We start from the raw sequence: 23,436 nt of genomic DNA, 5'->3' as shown, positions 1-23,436 counted from the left end.
GTAAGGCTGCAGAGAAGAACATAACATTATGAGTGATGTGGATTTAAAGCCTCAGACACAGTAAAGTAAATAGAGAATAATCAAAATTTTTTTTCAAAACCCTCATGACCTGAGTCATTTTCATGATTGCCTGTACTGGCTTGATTTTTAAACACTCAGGACTGACATTATTGTAAAATAATATTTAAATGTGACTGTAAGAACCTAGTATCAGTTGGAACAGTCTTTTTAAACTTGTTGGTGACTAGGTGCAGGAAGCTGTGTACTTTGTCTAGGCATGTCTGAAAATGCACATGTGTAAAGCTGTACTTACTTGCTGAGTGACAGTATTTTTTACAGGAAATTGATTCTCTGCTTATTTGCGCTTGAGGGAAGATAGAAAATGCTACTATTTTGGCTAGCTGTGTTTTACGGTGAAGTTACATCGGTAGAAATGTTGATGTAAGATACAAGGCAGAGAAAGAAACAGATAGCCCTTGTGGACAGAGCAAAAGCTAAAGCAGAAACTTGGTTTAGCAGTCGAAACCTGTCATTTTATTTAAAGTGTCATGTCACATGCCCCATTCTTAATAGTGCAATAGTAATAATCAGTAAGAACAAAGTATTCTGTATTCTGATACCAGTTCTCACACTGTGGTGGTGAGATTAATTTAGTTTTACCTCCTGGGCTGTTTACTGTGTAAAATAAGCATTTTAACACTTCTCTAACTTATGTGTACATTATTAACAATTAAAAAAATCCTCAACTATACTGTTTAAAGCACGTTCTTCAACTGCAAACCTTTTAGGCATTTCAGTTTAGGCAACAACAAAGTTGTTCACATTTAGCTGGAGTAAGAACAGTTTTCACTGACCTCTACTGAATGCCTCTTCTAACAAGGAAACTATTTAGTTCCTTTTACTTACACAGTTATACATGAGTGGAAAAACTAGCATTTCACATTAACTGAAATGTAAAATAGCATTCTAAATCCATTTAAACTCTATCAGAGAAGGTCTTGACTGTGTTTGCTTGTTGATATTCAGTCCTATTTAACAGAGTTTGACAAGAGGAGTATTACAAACATGACTATCTTCTCAGCACAGAATTAGTCCAGTACCAGACACACATTGAACCACAAGTGATATTACTGACAATTAGTACAAAAGGGCTACACTAAGGAACAAATACTTGTGACTATTCATACGAGTAGTTTTCAGTGAGCATTGATATTGTCAAGAGCTGATAGTAAGGACAAGACCCTTGCTATAAGAGAGAGACTGTTAAAGTACGTTTAGGAATTACAGGAGTATGTTAAACAGAAACAAATACTGATCCATACTGATGTACATGTATAGTTCAAACCAATGCTGTGTTTCCATCCCAGTATAGCCTTTCAATCACTGCATCTTGAGGAGTTACAGCCATGTGCTGTAACTGTGTGATGATCCACGTGCGTTTTCAAACATGCCTAGACAAAGTACACAGCTTCCTGTGCATGTTCCTCACACATTGCATACATCCTTTACTGTTCACTTACTTACTTATTACTACTGCTTGAGAAAGCCATAATTTATCCCAGAGGTCATCAACAGGAATAGTTGATGTCTTTTTATAGGCCTTTACATCAGCCAAATACAGTCTTTCCTCTATAAAATGCAGAAATTCAAAGGAAAATGAGAATAATGATTGCTGAATTTGGCAGGTGACCTCATCAGCAGATGATAAAATTGGAGAGGAATTTTGGAGAGTTGGGGATGGGAAAGGGATGAAAGTAAAATGGAAGATAAAACATTTGAACAAAACAAAAAAGGTTATGTGATCCTTCCCTCTCTAATCGCTTGTATACAGCTACACATTTATTATCTCTATTACATTAGAACTCAGGAACTTCAGAGGGTTTAAACTCTTTGAACCTAATTTGTTAAGTACAGCACAGAAAGTAGAATTGTCCCTGACGCAAGAAGTTTTCAATATGAATAGGCAATAAGAATAGAAAATCAGTGGGTGAGAAAACAGATGCAGAGAAGACTCTGAGACAGGTCATGCTAGACTTGAACAGAATCACAGCTTGCTTTATTTCTTGTGCCTTGCCTAACAAACCATGCTGACCTTGACACTAATTACTATATTACTGGGAATACTAAATAATTTCTTTTACCAATCTTCATTGTGCTTATTTTTAAAATAGTGATCTTTTCAAAAAAAGTAGTAGATGCTTAATGAGTTGCAGATGAATTATGATTACCTTGCTAATACATGCAACTATGCTATATATGTAAGGCCACACCAATGCAACTATTCACCAAGATATTTTTAGACAAAACATGCAAAAATGGAGCACAAAATGAACACTAAGATGTGGCTAGGATAGTATAATGTATCTTATTCATCTTGCCCATAGAAGATGCATAATAATTACTGTACCACAGAAGCAGTCAGTAATGAGGGGATTTCAGAGAAACAACAAGTAATTCCCAGTACATTTTGTTTGCTGTTGAAAATGTCTTTCATATCTACAACATGAAGGGTTTTAGTGAGCATTTTGCAGCATCAGTTGCGTGGAATGTTTTGGTAATTTTTGATTCAAACCAGCAGTTACTGATAATACACTTCTGGGGAGGCATTTGACCCAAACTTGCCTATTATGGATCACCAGCTTTCAAGTGTCTGTATTCCTGCAGCCTAGTTGTGCAAGTGCTGATGTCAACAATATTTCAAGCCAATTGTTCTCTCAATTGCCTTCCTTAAAATAACCGCTAGATGTCTACAACTTCTTTCCTAGGTCTTGACATAATTTAGACATAGAAATCATTTAAAGGGTTAGCAACAACTTGAGATCTAGCCAATTTTAACAAATGAGTTTGAAAGCCACTTGGATATTAACCTTGCCTTCTCATTTTCTTTCCAGTACTTCCTATTTTACAGTGATGTTTTAAATGTTTTTTTCTCCCTCCTCACTATGTGAAAGATTTAAATAAACTATATAAAGCCTCATTAGATGGAAATAGTAAAAAAGACTATATACAGAGTCCTATTAAATGAACTCAAAATGTAAACTGACAAAGATTATTTTCTTTAAACTCTTCCAGGCTGTAGTTATTTGAGATGCTATTTCTAATAGTGGTAGGCAAACAGTTTTTGAAGACAAAGTATGATTTAAAGTTGGTGTCCATTTTGGGGCACAACTTAGTCAAACATATAAACATACGTTTAACTTATAAGAGTCCAGTTGATCTCAACTTGAATCCAGCTCTAAATGAAAAACTTTAATCAAATCTTGATTCAAACCATGGTTGAAAGAGTGAAATTAACAACTTTCTAGAACTATAAATTCATTTAAATCTTGTCTTATACTAGTATTATTTTTAAAGTAGGAGACAGAGGTTGATTTATTGTTTGAAACAAAAGTATTAGAAATGGGGGCTTGCACTAATTGGTTATCCTTTTCCATTTTCAAGTTTTCTTTAGCAACCAAACTGCAAACCTAGCCTTTCACAAGAGCAGCTATCCTTCTGTTGAAGGGACTTTCTATTCACAGTATAAAGAAAGACAAAATAAAACCTCAAGGATACAAAGGTCAAATTCTAAAACATGACCTTTTATTTCTCCTCCAAATGTTTACTTCTTGTTCCAGGCTCAAAATCTTAAGAATAACTATGGACCAGATCATTTTTTGTGGAAAGCAATGACACTTTTGCTGGTGCCTTTGGTGAAAGGGGATTAAGACTTAAGTCTGGAGACCTAGGAGAGGTCTTGCACACCATTTCAGTTTCAATTAAATTCTCAAAATAGGGCTTAAGTAGGACCTAAGTGGTGAAAAGGTTTTGGGCTGGCCCTCTGTGCTGTGGTGAGTTCACCATAATGCACAAATAAATGGGGAAAATATAGATCTTTTACAAAGCAAATATATTTTGTGGCTGTATTTTTAGTGCCAGACCTAATGTGAAATTACAACCATTGAGTCATTCACAAGGACCATTTGAGGAGGGCTTATTTTCTGGCATTTTGCAAATACCTCCTTTTGTATTTAATGCTTTTTTTTTTAGTAAATCGTATAAATCATGTAAATGTATATATATTTTTGCCAGTAAATAGACTTGTGCTATGATTTTAATAATTATATTTGTTCATGACAAAAGCAAGAACTTACTTTTTTAATACTGAAATTGAAAATAAGTTCTAGCATATTAGCTCAAGTCAAGGATGTATTGTATAAAATTGCTTTGTTTGTAACACTTGATCGTATATTCCCATTCAGCCTTAATCTAGCATTCAAATGAATCTGGAAGTACATTATTGTAATAAGACATACTTTCTCTGGTCTGAAGACCTGCTAGGTGATATATCATGAATTTTTATCCTTGTGCAGACCGCTAGAACAATGTCTGTACACTGTGGAAGTCTCACTTCAGCTTCAAAATAAGATTGATGTGGTATTTTTGTTTTACATATATAGTCTTTGTCCTAATCCTGTGTAATCATGTCAGTGTCCTCTTCATTTAAGCAACTAATAATTGTGATGATTCTTCAACAGCAGCCTAACAAAGAACTTCTATGGATTTCTACAATTTGAAAGCATGAAGTTTTTTTCTCTCTCTTAAAGGCAAGGGATACCTCAGCTCCACCTTTTTCCCTCCTTACCAGTAATTTAGGCCCTGTTCTCTAAAGTCTTGCCATTAACAGCAATAGGAATGAATGTTGGCATTGTCACAAGTACTGTAATGCCACAATAAAGTTATCCTGAAACAAAAGAAGGCAAAAGAGCTGTTAACTGTTAAAGTAGTTCACTCCATCTTTTCTCCCTTTCCTCTAAAGATTACCAGTTGTGCTTTAATTGGTGTTGTGAGTACCTGTTTGTTTCTTTATTATCTAAGGCACACAGTAAGTAGTAAAAGCACATTCTCCTGTGGCTTCTCAGTACTAAGGGTGCACTAGTTTATATGTGATTCTTCTACAGAAATCCTGTGGAAGACTGTGAAGGAAATCAGGTTATTGCTGTTTAGGAATTAAAGATGTAAATTGTTATTCAGCTATTTCTTATTGTTCCCTGAAGTGTAGTCTCTTAAGTTCAAAAATATGCTTTTACAACTTTAATTAATGTGGGTAACATTCCTTACTTTCTTAAATGCTTTTTGGATCAAAAGTTTAAAGTATTTTGGGATGATCTTAATACTTTGCACAGTTACTGAGAAAGGAATAAAAATGTGCAGACTACATATGAGTAAGACAGCAATGGAGATCATTAAAAGTACAAGAAAATACTTTCCAAGATTTTCATTGAAATGAACTGCTTTTTTTTTCTCTTCCTCAGAAAAGCCCTGTAAGCATCTAATAAAAATATGTAAATGGAAGAAAATATTCAGAGCTCTGCATTAACACTCCCAGTGGTTTTCAAGCCATGTTCCAAAGAATCAGTCCTCTAAGTGGTTCACAAACTTAGAAAAGAAAGTCCACTTTCAGCATATTTAAACAATTTGCATAGATTCTGTGCCTCCACTGGAAATTGCGAGAGGTCTTTCAATCATACAAGTTTAAAAAAACACTGCCTACTTACCAAGCTCACATTAGGGATGACTATGGCTCATACCTGTGTATTTTTAGGATCAGTATTTTTTCATATGGCAGTAACATTTTTATGAAAAATAACTATCCAAAGCATATTTCAATGTAGAAAATTTTAAATAGTTTGTGTTTGATAATATGAATTTTCACACACTTGCTCCAAAAATGCCCTAACTTCCTTTCAGTTAGGAAAACAATTAAACACACACCTATCACCAAACAAAACAATGGCATAATGCATAGGACAGATCATATTTATGAAATTAAATATCAGCTCAAAATGAAAGAGCTCTTCCAAAAACCTTCTAGACACAGATTAGAAGGCAAATGTCCTCAGCAACGTGATACTACAGGCAGCACTTGACAAACTGCTTGTCCACCAACTATCAGTAAGAGTAAAGTGATAAATGTAACTGATAGATTCAAATTGTGCAATCTCTGCATGCTAGCTACAGTTTCCTAGTGAACGCCACTTTGGGAATCCTCAGTGAAGCGCTATGAAGTACCATGCTGTTGGGAACATTTATTTTTCCAAAAACAACTCCACCTTAATTCATTTGTAAATGTTTCCCAACCATGCTTAATAAGTCAAGATGTATTTATAGCAAATAGGACTCTTTCCAGTGAGACCCATACACGACTTGGTTTAACAGTTTGCGTGTGTCATGCCATGCACTTAGGAAAGCAGACAGATGGTGTCTGGAACAATGCATTCGCCTCTAACCGAAAGCAGAGTTTTTACTTCTGCTGTTTTGGCAGTTTGTTGCCTGTGTGCGCAAAAAGCATGACAAGAGAATCACATCTTACTTTTAAGGGACAGACAGGTTAGAAATACAGAGCAGAAGTATTTCATAGATGGTTATAGTAAGCATGTAGTTTGAATGTGACAATGCTTTCTTCTTTTTTTTCCTTAAGTAATAAATAAATAAAAAAAAGATAAAACTTGTGAAAGACAAAAAGGGTAGCAGATGCAGCCATAACTGCAGTACAATTTTGTGACAAGGGCTACAGGCTGTGCCCTTATAACATTTAATTATACTTAATAGTTTTGGAAGAGTTGTAATTGCAGCATCAACTATGAAGAGCAACAACAGCATGAGTAAACACAAGACATAATATAAAAGAATAATTTGTTTACTTGAAAAATACTTCTCCTTTCTGGGAAGCCAAAGAAAGACACACAATTCTAAAACTTCGAACGGGAAAAAATAACAAGGCAAGCAGAAATCAAAGAAGGAAAAAAGAAATAGTTTAAATTTAGTAGGAATTGGCATTTAAGAACTCATGAACTCTTAAGTCTACAATAACAAACCCTCAAGCTAGAAGGTTTGTCAACCAGCAAACTGAATCACAAAGTAAACCAAATTCATCTTTCATAAAACCTCAGTGAGTGTGCTGGCAACGTATCTCCCTTTTGCTGCTCTGCACTTTGATCATTCTGTAACACTTTATGAATAATGCCTATTTATATACTCTCTGTGTACCTTTCGCCTCCTAAAAACTTGTAACATATTCTGTAGTTTCCTACTCAAAGGATCACAGTTTATTCACATACTGTCCGGAAGCATAAATTTAAACAATTCATCTGGGTTTATATGCTTGCAGGATTGCAGCCTTGCACTGTACGAGTGGAAGTCCACCTAGTCACCAAAGACCTCAAGGCATTGATGTGCCTTCACTGCAGACACTATTAACCTCCTTCAAGGGTTACAAACTAATTGTGAATAAAAAGATACATTTTCTTTTGAAGTGTTGCCCTACCAGAAGGTGTTCTCTCTTTAAATGATCAAAAGAAATACATTAATATCCAGCTGACCTATGCAAAACAGAACAAGATGATCTGACTGCCGTAGTTATAAAAAAGCCAAAATCCACAGGCATAAGACCAAAGTATTTATTTTAAAAGGACCAATTTAAATATAGGTTTTCTGCAAACAATTGTTCAGGTGGGAATTAGCAAGAGAACTACTATCTAAAGCATAGCAAGAATTAATTAATTACAGAGAAAAGAATAGCATGTGTAAATAATTTAATGCCTATCATAAAATGCAATTGCTAAATTAGATTGTGATCCAAAGCTCACTGCTATCAATGAAAAGGGCTTATATTATTCTATAACAAATGGTTGAGCTGTGTGATCTGTTCCTGCTTCTGTGTATGAATATTTGAAAAACAGATACAGAACTAACATTTGCCATTAACAATTATACTTAGTAATATGAGCTGGTATATGCTCCTGTCCTCCATGAGCTACCAAAATAACTAACTTCCTGGTTAATTGCTTGCAAGGCCCATGAGAGCTTAGGCATATTACAAAGCAGAACAAAAAAGAGCAGCAGTAAATTAAGATTAGAAAACAGTTGAAACTATTTCAAGGAATGCTGCTTGAATGACAGAGTAAATATGGTGCTAGGTAACCAAAACATTAAACAGCATAGTCTTTGTTCAATGTATTGTTATCACACAAATATTCCACTAAAACAAAGCATGGCAAAAGTTTTAGCTTCTTTTCTTTTCAAACTCTATCACTATAATATAAAAATATTAAATCTGTTACTGAAGTACATCACTACTTTCAGACTGCTCAGGCTTACAAGGTATCATTTTAGAGAATAAAATTAGAACTGACATACAGTCAGGTAACCCATAACTTCGTCTTTTCAAATACAAACTGACACATAAGGTATTACTACAGTTTTCTATTTAAACAGTAAGTAAAAAACAAAAACAAAAAAAAAGTTCCATGCAAGACAGAAGATAGTTCCAAAATTAATGTGGTTTCCATCACTGTAAAAACAACACAGAAATGTTGCCTAGCAAGAATTCAAATTCAACCATTTCTTCTGCAAAACCTTCTCTAAATACAGAAGCCTTGCCGTCACAGAGACGACTGACTTGTACTTCGTGAACTACTGCCTATTTCAGACCTACACAAACACAAAACTCTGCCTCAGCATTAAAGAAAAAAGACTCACCAAACCTCTCCATAGGGAAAACAAATCTGACACAGCGGTTACTATTAATTACTATTCATATTTGTTCAATACTACTTCCAGTTTCCAAAGGAAGTGTGGCAAGCTGAACTAATAAAATGCTACTTCTCAAAGCTGCTAACACCCTTTTTCCTGGGCAAACTAACTACTCTTCAGTTACATGCCGTGCACTAGTGTTCTGTAGAATATCAAAGCTAACTACTTCCATCAGTTACACCTATGCAGTCTTTTTTTCCAACATAATTTTAAAGACATTTTAAAATACATTTTATTATTTTTCTATTAAATGAACCTAAGGAAGAAGCAGAGAAGGGGACTGCATGACAGATGGTCACAAGAAAGCAGGTGACCCCTGAAGCTTCCTAGCTTGCTGTGAGTCAATTATTAATGGGGATTTCTCTTCTTACCGCCCCATCCCATGCAGAGAGGAGCAGCATTCAAAATACATCCATCCCTGCTAAGTGCCTTGGGAAAGAAGTAAATCAGCAGCGATGAGCAGATGGTGCAAGCAGCTCGTGAGCAGGAGAGGAGAGAAGTGAGCGCGCAGAGATGGTGTGTCCAAGAAACAAACCACAAGACTTACTAACTCGAGCTCTCCACTAACAGAAACCGTGGGAGCCGCAGATCGCCTGTGCTCTGCATCCCCACTGCTTTGTTTATCGGAAAATATTCAAAATGGAAACCTGACTCCACTTCTAAAAATAGCTGAATTTACTCGGTTTCAACTTTTAAGTTCCACTGCTGAAGTGTGGCAACGGTGAGCAAATACCTCGTCTTATCTCCAAAAGGCAGCATGTCAGGCCAGGTGAAAAAGCCCAGGCGAGCTCTTCTGGTCCTTACATTAGGTCTTTGCAAAAGTCAAAAACAAAAAAAAGGGAAGAGGAGAGAAGCCACCCTCAAATAGCGAGAGAAGAAAACGTCCCGGCTGCGCCTGCTGCCTGCGCTGCGCCGCCGTGCGCGGCGCAGTGCTGCCCCCTGCCGGCGCCCGGCCCCGCGCAGCCGCTGCGCTGCGCGCCTCCGGCAGTGCGCGGCTCCCTGCGGAGCGGCGCGCACGTCCTGGGCTGCGCCGGCCCCTCGGCTCCGCTCCGCTCCGCCGCGGCCCGCCGGGCAGCGCGCCCCCGCGGCTGCACCGCCGCCAGCAGCCCGCTGCCCGTAATACCTGCGCTCCGGCGCGGGCACCGCGGGCGCCTGCCCGGCGGCGCGGAGCCCGCTGCCCGCTCTTCGCCGGAGCGCTTGCTGCGAGCGCAGCAGCCGCGGCGCTACCGGCCGCTTAAGCCTCCGCAGCTGCTTGAGCACTTCACGCGTTCGCCCTCTCCGGCCGAGTCGCCCCCCTGGGCGCCGCTGAGATGGCTAGAAGCTCCCAAGCTTGTAGGTCCGCTGAGCTTTTTAAGAGCAGCACTTTGTTTTGAGACCATTAAGTAATGGCACAATCTTCTTCCCCGCCCGAAGAGATTAGGTGTTATCTGACGGTTCGGCATATTTCTATCTAGTTTGCAGGGCTGGGAAAAAGGCAGTGCCTGCTATGATGAATATTCATGTCAAGTGGATGGACTGTGTAAGCTTTAGAACAACAAGGGCAAAAAAAATCCACGGCAGCGAACTATGAGTTTGGGAGAGCTTCATAAATGTGCTAGTGCGGCGCACGGAAAGTTCCCATAGCTGGGGCTGTAACTTCCGAGCAGCGCCGCGCCGCGCCGCCGGGCCGGGCTCGGGGAGCATGCGAAACCCCGCGCCGGCCGCACGCGAGCTCTGGCGGCCGCGGCGCAAGCCGCCGCTGGCCGGTTTCAGTTTTTCGACGGCGGGGGCTGGGGGAGTCGCTTTTTCCTTTTCTTTTCCTTTTAAGACAGCAAAAAGAAGAGCGACCTTTCCCCGAAAGGCTCGGGCTCCGTCCGCCGCCGGTCCGTATCCTTACCTCGTAGCTTTCCTAACGAAGTAAGAGCGGGCGAAGTCGCAGTGATCGTCCAGCCACGCTTCCACCGCTTCCTGCTCCGCCGGGGGCGGGCAGCCGCGCTCCATGCTCCGCGCCGCCCGGTCCCGCCGCCGCTCGCCGCCGGTCTCGCCAGAGGCCAGGACGCGCAGGGCGCCGGTAGCCAGCGCCCCCCCCGCCCCGCTCCCAGGTGTTTGCCCGGCGCGGGCGGCAGGAAGCCGCGCTCAGCCCCAGCCCGCCCCCGCCTCCAGCGACGCGCCGTGTCCGCGGCACCTCGGCGCATCCTCCCGCAGCGGCGCGCTCGGCTCCACCTCCCGCCGCGGGCCCGCAGCGCCGGCCGCCGGGGGCAGCCCGCAGCGCCGAGGGGAGCCCGCAGCCCGGCCGGGGGCAGCTGGCAGCGCCGAGGGGAGCCCGCGGCCCGGCCGGGAGCCGCCCGCAGCGCCCGGCACAGCCCGCAGCAGCGAGGGGAGTCCGCAGCGCCCGGGACAGCCCGCAGCCCGGCCGGGGGCAGCCCGCAGCGCCCGGGGCAGCCTGCAGCCCGGCCGGGGAGCAGGCAGCGACTTCTGGGTGCGTCGGGCGGGCTGCTGGGCAGCCGGTGCGGGCATCCCCGGGGAGGGGGTCGGAATGGGAAACTGATGAAAAAGTAGATTATTCTCCCTGAATCTGGCAGCAGGATCCCCCCCCCCCAGCAGTTTTCAAGGTGTGGCCTGTTTCAGCCTGCTTAGAGATTGGGGTAAATCAGAGGTCCCTTTAGAGTGTTTCACTGTTGGAGGTGGATAGATGTGGGATGTGGATCTTTGATAGAATGCCTTAATGTAAGTACTAAGTTCAGGGGTTTGCATCCTTCGTGTCTACTGTCAGGCTTTTAGATCAGTTTTAGACATTTGATTAACACAGCTGGCTTTGAAGTTGCTCTAGACTCACAGTTCCTATTTTCTGTAACATTAGACAGATTTGAAAATCTGGGTTAATGCTGAGCATTGCTTTCATGTATTGTACTTCATCTATTGTCATATATACACATACACATATTTATAATAATTTACAATCTTCAAACACAAAAGACCTTATATAAAGTATAAGGTCAATAGCATCCTATGTCCTCACATGCAATATTTTTGAAGCTAAGACATGAATGAAAAATAGCAGCACATTTCTGTGGAAAGGGACATACAGGGTCTTCAGAATGATTTTCATGTGTGATCAAATGAAAAATATCATAGATGTGTATAAGGCTTTCTGCATTCTTTAATCCTCTGCAGTATATGCAAAGTGGTGAGCTTTAGGTACAGCAGAGATCCCTACACGCTTTTCAATTTTTTTGTAGTGCATATAGAAACCCCACTCCTGCACCTGGCAGGAAAGAGAGGATCCTGCTGTGTGAGCAGAGGCAATGGCAGGAGCTTCACAGCCAAGGGATTAAGAGCCTGTCCAAAGGCTTGGAGGGCAAATTTTCTCCTCCATTGTCCTTGTGTAACATCTGTGCATAAACCTCATTTGCCTAGGCATATGTGTCTTTTGGCCCCAAGAATTTCTCTGTGATACGTATGAGACACATAAAAAGGGAAGTTTTACATTAATATAATTCTGTTATAAAATGAATCTCAGGAGAAATGTGCATGATGACCAAAGAGCAAAAATGGGAAGATAAACTATAAACCAGTAAGACATGCTGCAGGAATCAAGCCACTAACCAAGGCAAAGAGAAATCTTTCAACAGAGAAATTCAGAATGCTCAAGCAAACCACATAAACAGAGAACATGGCAACAAATAAAGTTGTCAATGTCAAAACCTAGAAAGTATTGCATTTGAAAAGAAAAGAAACCCATCATGTAACTCATAGACCTCTAAATTATCTGTTTCATTACAGGGGAGGGGTTTTGAGGCTATGCTAGACATGGCAATAACAGTTTCTGAGCTAGACACATCAGTTCGAAAATAACTATGTTAGAGTACGTAAGAAATATAACAGATATGCAAAATATTCAATTATAAAATTCAGATTTTTTAAGTATGTGAAATACCTTTCCCTGGATGGTCTCATAGAATACTGAGCACCATCTCAAAAAGTTACTGCAGAATTACCAGGGGAGCTCTACAGAAGAAACAGAAGAATGACCAAGAGCATGGAAAAATCTCTTCTGAAAAGAGACAGAAAGAGATTGTATACAAAAGGATGAATACAAATGTATAATTTAATGACTGGTATTTAAAGAGCAGGATAGGATCTTCTCTCTGTCTCATAGGAGAATAACAAGGTAATGGTCAATGAAATTATGTCAGCTGCAATACATACTGTCTCATTTCATATAATTAGGAGTAGCACTAATAGGAACTAGCATTTCTACTATAGTAACATTCAGTAAGCCCTAGTCAAGAACAGATATGTACTGCACTGAGCACTGTCAAATGTAGTATTAAATAGTAGGGTAAGTGAGAAGTAAGCATACAATATCCATGTATTTCATGCCACAAGGCACTTGAACTCTGTAGTGAAGCTGCCTTCGCTGTGGACGGCTGCCCAGGCTGGGAGAGTATACACATGATAATTTATCAAAGGAGGGGGAAGTTCTGAAGTGCAGCAGCACTGTGTGTTTTGCCTGGGGTTGACAGCAAAGTCCTTCTTTAGCCTATAGTTAAGAATCACTAAAACCAGTGCAGAAGATTACCTTTTGTGAACTCAGTAGTAAAGCATCAGTTCAAAAGACTGCTGTCCAAGCAAAGAATAGCATAGTCTTTCCCAAAAGAAACATGAATGGAACAGCTGGGGGGGAAAAGCGATACTTGCTCTATATCCTATGAATTTCCATGAATAATAATGAACATGCTGTTTTGATTTTTAAGGTGACAGGAGGGGATGAAGGCCAAACATAACAAAGAAATGAATGCTAAATGTGGAAAAAGCCTTCCATAATTTTGGCTTGCAAAGCACTCTAAAAAAGCTCCATGCATCTTAACTCACACCCAGGTTTCTAGTTTGATTCCAGAGCTCAGATGACAGAATTGATGTGCAGTAGCTGTAAACTTGAAAAGGATTTGTGGTAATGACATACAAATAATTAAGTCCAGTTCAAATTTAAGAGCTATTTGTGGCAAATCAGGATGCTTGACAGCTCAGTATAGAAGCCAGAATGCTTTTCCAGCAGAAGGCCACTCTATAGTAGGACTGTTTGATAGTAAAGCTGTTTAGCTGAAGTCTCCATTTGTATGCTTTATAAACATTGTAATGTATGGAGAGAAGAATATGGGGGTTTTTGTATATCTAAGGCATTTAAAGTAGAGATGCTGCTAACTCATGATCATTAATAAGAACAAATATGGAAATACGTATCAGAGAAAAATTATTTATGTGATATTTTATGCTCAAAGACAGCCTATAAATACAGGTTTGTTTGAAATAGTAATTAATTTCTATATGGTTTTCTTTTAAAAGAGAAGAAAATAAGATTTCAAATGGGAAATGTGGCTGACTTTTTTGTCTGACTTGCTCATTAGACGAATTGGAGCAGCATTTAGCACTGCTAAGGAGTGGGAATTGGCTGTCTTTCTACCGTCCCTTAAGTCTGGAAAACAGTTGGTCCATTTTGGCTCCTAAAACAAGTTTAGGGCTGCGCTATATTGCCAGTGAGGCTAGAATATGATAAGGTAGAGGAAACTATTCCTGTTCTTTATTAGCCAGCAATTTTATGCGCACATGCAAGCAACACACAGTGGAAGAATCCTAATTTTAATAAAGCACATTTCCATTTCCTTTCCGTCATTTGAGTTACACAAAGAGGGTGAAATACCAACCAAAATCTGATTCATTTGAAATCTAATTATTACTTTAGTGACGAAAATACTAAATCATGAGAATGTCTTATGGGTTTAATCTCTCAGTCCTGTCCAAATAATTACTGGAAATGCTTCCCAAATAAAAACAGTTTTGCAGAGCTGCTCCCTCATTGCATAACCTGCCTTCTCCTTTGAGATAGCATTTCATATGTCCTACAGGAAGCCATGTAAAATAGTAGCTTCCTCCTATTTTGATTTGAATGATTGAGCATTTGCTTCAATCAAACTACCATGCAACATTATTCTTAACCTCAGGAAAGCAGCAGCTTTTCAAAGTTGTTTGTAGTACATAGATATTTTTCTGGAAAACACTGTCCAACTCCTAAAAAATGTAATTTAGAATTTGAGTTTAGCGTATTAGTATTTAATATGTCAGTTGGCCAGTAATGCTCAAATTTTAACCTTTTCTTCTTTTTATCAGAAGTTTCAGGATAAATTTGAAGATTGTTACCATGTCCCTCTCCCTCTCCTTCTCTCCTCTAAGCTAAATAGTGCCAGTACTTTCAATCTCTCTCCATGGTCATGTTTTCTAGCCCTCTAATCATTCTTACTCACTTGGACTTTTCACAGATTGCTTTTGTCAATCTTGTGTCACACCAGGCTGGGATCAAGTAATCCATTTGAGTGCTTATCAGTACTGAATAAAGTAGAAGGTTATTTTGTGTACCTTGCAAGCTATATTTCTGCTTATGTACTTCCTTGGGTACATTTTTTGGCAATAGCCTGCTACTGTTGAGTCACATGGTGATCCACTATACTCTGTAATCCATTTTCCTAAATAGTTGCCTCCTGGTGAGGCATTCCCAGTGAACCAGCTTACTTCCATCTTGAAACTCCTTGCACATGAACCTTTTGAATTTCACCCTGTGCTTCACAGTCCATTTGTCCAGCTTATCAAGATCACTTTGAATCCTCTCCCTGTCCTGCTGTGTATCCTTGGCCCCACCGAGCTTACTGTCATCTACAAATCTGCCGAAGGGCACAGACCTGGCCTGCAGTTTAGTATGATGTAGGAAGGTGAAATTGTAAGTGGACTTACCAGCATGATTTCTGGTTTAGTTAGCAAGAGTTTCTGGTGTCTGTCTGCCAGAACTACATCTTCACTGAACACACAGACACAGCCCTCAGTGAAGTAAGGAGATTATGCCATGGTAAGGTCAAGTGGGAGAACAGAAAATGCAGTGCATTGCCTGATTCAAATGGGAAGGCTACAATCCCCTGTAAATGTATGCCCATGCCATCCTTTTCCATTCGCACTCAGCAGGCACTTCTGGGCTTCTGACATGTTGAAAATTGAAGCTGTGATCAACCTGTTCTGTCTTTTAGCAGATATATATTTGGCAAAGTTTAAATAAGAAGTAAGTAGGAAAGCAGGAAATTTGTGCAGGCCGTTTCATTTTAGGCCATTCTAAGTGTATAACTAACCTTTTTTTCCTGACATGATACATAGCTTGTTTATGATCAGCTTTTTAACAACTAGCTAATTAGTTATTTGTAATTAGCAGGTATGCCTACTAGTACTCTTATTAATAATTGTGATTGTGAATGTATGTTTTGCACTTAGACTCATAGGTAATTAGGAAGCCAAAATACAAAGTTTTTTTTCTTCTGATTATAGTTGTTGGGGGAAGGAGACTCAGTATGAAAATAACAAAGTGGTGGTCTCTATAAATTAAAGATCAGTTAGTTGTTTTTCAAGCATACATCCTTGCAACTTGAACCATGCTGTTCTAGGATTGTATTGTCTACTCAGACGTATGTGAGGAAGAGAATCCTGACTCCACTGAAGTCAGTGGAATAGATTTCACTTGTGTCAATGGATCCAGAAGTAATTCAATTAACAGCTTCAATCTTGTTTGTCATGCTCAACTGAATGTTATAAAAGGTTGCCCCAATGCGTAGCTAAAGGTGTCTTCCCTACCACTGTGCAGTGCTTTGCTATTCTTCTCTTTCTTTCGTATTTGTTAAACCAATGGTGCTTCACTCAAGGTTTTGCAGCAATCATGTCTTTCTTTGTGGAGCAGAGCAAGACACCTATCAAAATCACTTCAGGATCTGACCAACACTGGCATAGTGGACAGTAGAATGTACAGCTTGGTGTTTTCTGCTGTGAGTATTTGCATAATGTAGCATGCCATAAGTGGAACGTGGGGACATAGTTTTGCAGGAGAAAACAGGAACTAAGTCCACAGTACTTTGAAATATGTAACTCTGATGGTGATCTTATCATGTTTTCCCAAATATCAGGCCATGAAACCTCACCCAGCATTTAGCATTAATGCAAGATATTAGAAAGACATCTGTTTTTATATAGGGGTTTGAATCTACCACATCTCTGAGTAGATGATTCACACAGTTAATTTTCCTGCTGATAAATATTTCTACTGTTTTACCTTTGCATTTATCTGTCTTCAATAATAGGGAAGTAGCGTGTTATGCTTTTTTTCTGCTAGATTAAAAAGCTATCTACTATCCAATTTATCTATTCCTACACTGTATTTCTCCCTTAGGTTTCTCATATATTAACCTAACAACAGGAGTTTCTTAAGACTCTGTCTCCTCACAAATTATGAGTGTAGTGCCAGACTCTGCTTTTCTGGAGATGCTATTATTAGCACATATTTCCACTAATGGTCTCTCTGAAGCCACAAAGAGCAGTAATAGCATCAATGACTCCTGCCACATATCCCCTATCTTGCACAGTAAGAATAACTTTTATCTATTACACATACTTTTACTCTGAGAACTTGTGTCCACTTGGACTGCTATTACCATTTATTTCTTTTAAGAGTCACTGTTTTTCAGAATATCATCTTCCTTCTTGAACAGTAGGTCTATGTTCTTTGTTGAAGAACTTTGTCTTCTCTGTGTTAAAACGTAGGCCAGACCTAGTAAGGGATCTTAGTTTATAGGATCTTAGGGTCCATATTTATGCCTATCCTTCCCACTATTTATCACTGTAACTTTTTATCATTGGCAGCTTTTTACAGCAATAATTTCATATTTTTGTCCAGATCATTTAGTATGGTTTAGATCCATCTAATGTGGATCACACTGATACTACATGTTGCTTTTTCATTTTTTACCAAAAATGCTGTAAAGTTGTGAGCCAAAGTCCTATAAAATCATACAGACATTTCCTTTATCAAGCAAATATGTAATCTCATGGGAAAACAAAAGGTTTTTTTTCCGTGACAAAACCTTTTTTTTTTTTTTTTTTTTTTTAATCTAACTGTGTTGACTGGCGTTAATTGTGCTATCATCCTTTAATTGTACATGGAATGCTTCCTGTACCAGGCTTTCCATCAGTTTTCCTGACATTGATGTCAGGCTAAACGATCTGCAATTTCCTTATTAAATAACAGAACAATGCTTGCTTCTCCTCTGTCTTCTGCAGCTTGCCTGGGATTTCAAGACACAGTTTTATTAATCTGGTTCTTTTTAATGTTATCTTAGTGAGGTTGAGGGCTGTTAAACAGGTATTATTCTACTTTCTGACATTTTGGAATCTTAGTAGTGACCACATGAATCTCTACGTTGATAGAGCACATGTGGAATATTTTAGTGGCACAAGGCTGGTCAATCTTTTTAGTTCTGCTTGTTATTATCAATATGAAATCTTCATAACCCAGGATGTAACATTCACAGAGGTGTATACGCAGTTGATTTCATCGCTCTCCATCTTACCAAAGAGAGTAAAGTAGCTGTTTGGTCATTGCACTAGAAACTCTGTGAAGCATCTGTAATGCGTGGTCTAAAGTGCCCCAGAAATGTGTATCACAGTGCAGTCCCACTACAAATAGGAGTAAGTAATAAATTTGTCTACTGCCAGAATTTTAAAGCGTTTTCTGAATTTAAAATTATACTGTTTCATTGACATTATTTACTTATAGTAATAGGAGACATCATCTTGCCGAGATTCCAAAGTAATTAAACTGTTGAACATTTTCTAGTGATCTATATGGAAGATATTTTTGAAAGATGAAGTGTTCCCTTGGTGAAACTTGCACTGTACTTAGCTGAATAAATTAACTCTTCCTAACCCATTAGGAGTAAACATACTTTAGTAAAATGGTGGTCTGTTTTACTTATGAGTAAAAACATTGTGTGCTATATGCATCACTGATTCTGGAATAATAATTAGGAATAAAAATCATGACTAGTCTTCCTAAAGACCACAACTGGAATCAGGACTTCTTTATACTGAAAACTGTACCACAGATATATCTCTTGCTTGGATGGGTGCATCGTCAAATATTCACTTATTCTTTTCCTTTACAGAAGAGTTAGGGGGAAAGGAGGTTTGGACCCAATCCAGTACAGACCCTACAAATAAATACACACTGTATCACTGAATTATTATGCAGTGGGCAAAAAACTGTTTTGAGGCTATTTTAGGAATGCACAGATATATTTTGGTAATTAAGTAAAATATTAACTTGTGGTTCTGGAAGATCAACTTTCAATTTATCAGCTCCATATCAATGAAAATTAAACAGTAAACAACGTGAATAGAGAGATTACTTCTGCGTAGAGTTGAAACAACAACCCTAAAGTATAGCCACAAAATCTTCACTGTTCTGAAGAAGCAAGGAAAATGTGTAAAAGATTAGTTTGTAACTAAGGCTAACTGCAGCACAGTTCAATGAATATATTCGGCTTGCATGGCATTTTAATTATACTCAAGAACAAAATGTACGAGAACAGTCAAATTGGAAAGAGGTTGTTAGACATGAATGCATGTCTATTTCTGGATCCCATTTGATTTTCTTGGAGGGCATGCCATACTCAGGATCCTTCCCTTTTCTCCTTCAGATTCCATGCCCATCCCTCAAGACATCTGTGGTGTAGACATTTGTTCAGCCAAGGGAGTCTGAATGAGTCTATTCACAACTACCATTGCTGATCCCAAATCAAATGCAATCTGATGAAGAGGTATTCCCACAGTGGCTGTTCATGCTGCCTCATCAGTTTTTTTAAGCTCTGGCTGACCTGGGAATCTGGAGCCTACAAAACCTTTTGATACTAGGCTACTAGTTTTCTATCTCATAAATAAAGATAGGAAGCTATTCTAGAGTAAATCAGTTAAGTGGATCTTCAGACTCTTCTGTCAGGTAGCTTGGGGTGAGCACCAGCCTGTCTTCCCAGAGATGGAAAACTGAGATGCCCATGCTTAGCTCTGTGTATTTCTCAGGAAAACAGAGAGCGACCTCGGAGCCACCAGCTCCAGATTGTCATGGCTCTCTTTTCCCACTTTGCATTCCCGTTCTCAGATTGCTGGTTACATGTTAGCACTGGCAGATTGCATGTTGTTGCATCTCTGAGGCAGGGCTCATCTCTGGCTGTGGCCATGTGTTTCTGCAGCATTTAGCATACAAATGACAAAGTAAAAAGATTTCTGTTGGAAACAGAATGCCATTTGTATCTCTTAAAAATTTTTCTATTAATCAGTCCTCTCGTTATGTCTGTGAAGACGGCCCTAGTTGTCACTAGTCCTGTACTACAGATGTCTATACCAAAGTGGAAAGCTTATGTGATTTGACTTAGGCTACAGAAAAAGTTTCTGTCATAGCTAAAATTACCATAGATGAGTCACTTGCTTTTGATATTGTGTTTAATCTGCTAAACTGCTGGAGAGCTGATTTCTAATCCATCTATGCTTTCTAGAGCAGTAGTGGTTAGACAGCTACCTCTGACAGCTTATGCCAAGTATTAGGAGAGAGAGTGAGAGTGTTGGCAGAACTGTGTTGCAGGTGGCAAGTGGCACTGCCTGATTCACAAATGTGACAGACCTGAGCTCAGATTTCTGCTCCCAAACAGATGATGTGAGTGTCATGTACCTCGCTGGTGACTGCCTGAACTGCTGAGAAACCAAGCCCTTAAAACTCATGCACCTGGCTAGCTCCTCAGCTAGGCCTGGCTCATAGGTATACTCTGAGGAAGTTTAGTAGTATGCAGTTTTAGAGTATAACAGGGATTTAGGACATCAGTATGAATGTAGGTGATTCTATTCCTGTTTTTAAGCAAAAGGTTAGATACCTTAGGACTTTAAATGCCTGTAGTGCCATGTGTAGATACTCCTGGAAGCCTCAGCAATGTACTCACCAGCTAAATATGGCAGGGCTACCTGAGATTTTTCACTTAAAAATCTGGGTCTATATTTACTTTGATAGAACATGATAATTTGAGCTGTATCTTTCATCTTTCAAAAGCAAAAATGCATCGTATCCAATAAAGGAGATAAGTACCTGCAGCTTAGGTGTTGTGGCACCTCACTTTTAGGCCTTCAGTGTGGATTTTAGCTCTGGGGTAGAATGAGACTGTGTGAAAATAAAGCTGCCAGAAAGAATTAGATACACAGGGACAGTGATATGGAAATAAGCATACATGTGTGCTAAGCTGTTGTTTGTTCCGGTTTGGAATACCAAGGAGGCTCTTCATAAGCCTAAACTCCTTACAGCTATGTGCTAGCTACTGCCTGTGTCTGACATTCCTTCTTTCTGTCTGTGAAGTCTGGTCTCTTTTTAGAAACCTGAAGAAAAAGCATTTCATTTTTACTTGAACTATCCAGAGTGAAAAGGTTATATGGAAACAGAAGTTCATGTGGTGCTCTCGCAGCTCCAGTAATATTATGAGCACCCCTGAAAAAAAGAAATGTGACACAGCCTGCAAGGACAGCTGAGTCTGGCAGTGCTTGCAGGCTAAGGTCTAGCTAGTTAGTTCATCTTATACTGAACACATACATATGCTATGCTGTTTTTCTCCTTTCCATAGGGACTGGATGACAGCAGTGCAAAATTGACTGAAAAGTAGTTTTGTTTTGTTTTGTTTTGTACATGATACCTGGCCTGTATATATCATTTTGTCTGACCCTATTAGCGATCTAGAAGAGTGATTTTCTATGTTTTTTAAGAATTTTATGCTATTCAGAGGGCCAAATAAGCAATGCAGATACAGTAATAGTAACAGATACAAGCATATGGAGAAAAACATTCTAATAGTGGCTTCAAATACATCCACATAAACATGCACATATATATATGTGTATGTAATCAGAATTTGCAATATGTATGTTTTGATTATAACTCCCCAAATCTATTTTTCCATGGACAGCTGACTTTACAGTTCATAGAGAAAAAAAATTGCAGCTGATTAAATTTGGATCATGTGTTTACAGGAAGAGGGCTACTGTAGGCCCACCTGAATCATCTCTCTTCCTCCGTCCTTACTTTAAGCTCCTGAAAACACAGGATAAATCAGGAAATATTTGTCACTACATATTATTTTGGTGTAAAGGAAGTCCAACATGTTACTGGTAATTTGACCAAAATAATTCTTTTGATAAATTTATGGCATCTATCAGTCTGCTGTTTAAGTGTCTTTCAAACATGAATTAATTTATCCCCATAGCATTTCTCTCTGAGGGAATATCTTTTTGTCAGTTTAATGCAGTTATTCCCATTAGTTACTTACTGTCTGACTCTTAATTTCTTGATCTCAGTCTGTATATGAATAAAAATACCATTTTATTTTACTAGCTATAATGAGCTTGGGGACATAATAGAACTCTGGGTTGTATCGAAGGAAAAACAGCAAAAGGAAGAAGACCAATAAATCAGTCTTCTTGATGGCTGTGAATTTTTAGTGAAGTTGAAAGATGTTTATTTTATATGGGCCAATTCTCAGTTTAATTGATGCATGAAGTTTAATATTATTCTTAGGAAAAACAAATTTTGCAATTGCTGTAATCTTGTAATTCTATTGATTGCTATAGCATGACTAAAGGAGTATGTTTAATAAAAATTTCTATGTACACAGAAGAAACAGGAATTGGAATTCAGTAATACTTGCAGTTACTAATAATGGAAGAAAGCAAAGTTTAAGTTGCTCTTAAACTTGTCAGGGGAGTTGAAAGTGAATGCTGCAAGTGCCCCTCAGTGCTCTCCAGTCATAAAAACTACTAGAATGTGGATTTTAGCACAGATGTAACCTAACTGAGAGCTGAGCTGAAACATACCCTGTACCGTCGCTTTCATTTGCTTACAGTCCTTACTTGCTGCATCTGGGCCTCAAGCTTGAGGCTGGTTTTCACTCAGTGCGGCTCAAGGCAATAGGACAGTGTGGTCACTTCATGTCTCAGTGGGAGAGTTTTGGATCAAAGCGACCTCTCACACCCAAAAATAAAGTTTATTTCATTTTCCATGATTCTTGCTGTTTCTGAAGAGCTCAGCTTATGAATAGTAATGTAAGATCATTTCTGAAGCTCTTACTACAAGTGAAAAGAAGGTTGAGTGAAATGTCTTTTAGTTTGTGCATTTATTTGTCTCTTGGTGTATTTCTCAGTTCCTTTAACTTTGGCATCCTTCAGGTCCGCTACCCAGTATCAGGCAAATTTGGTAGAAGGAAAAAGATAAGAGTGCGAACATTTCAAAAAACAAGAACCTCACTGAACAGGGAGCCTCTGCTAATGCCCCTGTTGAGATACAAAGGAGATCAGGCTTATTAGTGACCAAAGTTTCCACCCAGCAGAAAGCTTTACAAATTACCCACTGCTGGAGCTTTTCTTAAGAGTTCTGCCTTAGTAAGATCCAGATAATCTTTATGCAGCAGAGTCTCTGCTGTGTGGATTCTTTGCTGTCTGCAGCTTTAGTGTAATTCAATTAAGAATCAATCACAAAATACAAATGCAAAGAAAACAGCTTCATTTGCTCTGATGCTCCCAGAACAAACAGGTTTCCTACTTTGAGATGAAAGTACCTGGTCTTTAGCTTTTTTGCCTCTGCTAAGGGTGAGTTCAAACATTTCTTACCCACTATTTCAAAAAAAAGTATATGGATATCCCGACTTTCCTTCTCCCTCCTGTTTTTAGTGCCTTTCTGAATCAGAGAGCTGGGCCGCCCTGTGTTTCCTACCGCTTCATAAGCATGCTTCCAACTTTGCAATCAAGACTAAGGTGCTTTGCTGGTATTTCTGGTGTTCTTACCATCTTTCAGCATGTGTTCTTGCTTCATTAGCAATGCCAGTTCTGTCCCACTTGTATTTGTGCTGGTATCATCACCAGGGCTTGAAAATGCCTTACACTGTAGTGCAGAAGCACTATATCCTCTCTTACTCGAATCTCCCTCAGAAAACTCTT

General features: G+C 39.3%; 1 protein-coding gene across 9 annotated transcripts in view; it reads right to left on the bottom strand.

The window, feature by feature from the left end:
• PDE5A (phosphodiesterase 5A) overlaps positions 1–10,644 on the bottom strand; it is a 65,222-nt gene extending 54,578 nt beyond the window's left edge. For 2 of the 9 annotated variants that reach the window (XM_062574030.1, XM_062574032.1), the window contains exon 1: positions 10,451–10,644. In XM_062574030.1, coding sequence (XP_062430014.1) covers positions 10,451–10,554 — 104 coding nt within the window. In that variant the 5' untranslated portion in view covers positions 10,555–10,644. Of the gene's footprint in view, positions 1–313; positions 383–8,520; positions 8,726–8,945; positions 9,164–9,307; positions 9,506–9,697; positions 9,718–10,450 lie in introns of those variants that run through there. The other 7 variants (XM_062574039.1, XM_062574034.1, XM_062574035.1 and 4 more) reach the window with 7 other exon arrangements.
• Between the last annotated feature and the right edge of the window lie 12,792 nt (positions 10,645–23,436).

Source organism: Rhea pennata, chromosome 4, assembly GCF_028389875.1.
Source record: "Rhea pennata isolate bPtePen1 chromosome 4, bPtePen1.pri, whole genome shotgun sequence".
Taxonomy (NCBI): Eukaryota; Metazoa; Chordata; class Aves; order Rheiformes; family Rheidae; genus Rhea; species Rhea pennata.
This window is presented reverse-complemented; position numbering and strand designations above follow the sequence as displayed.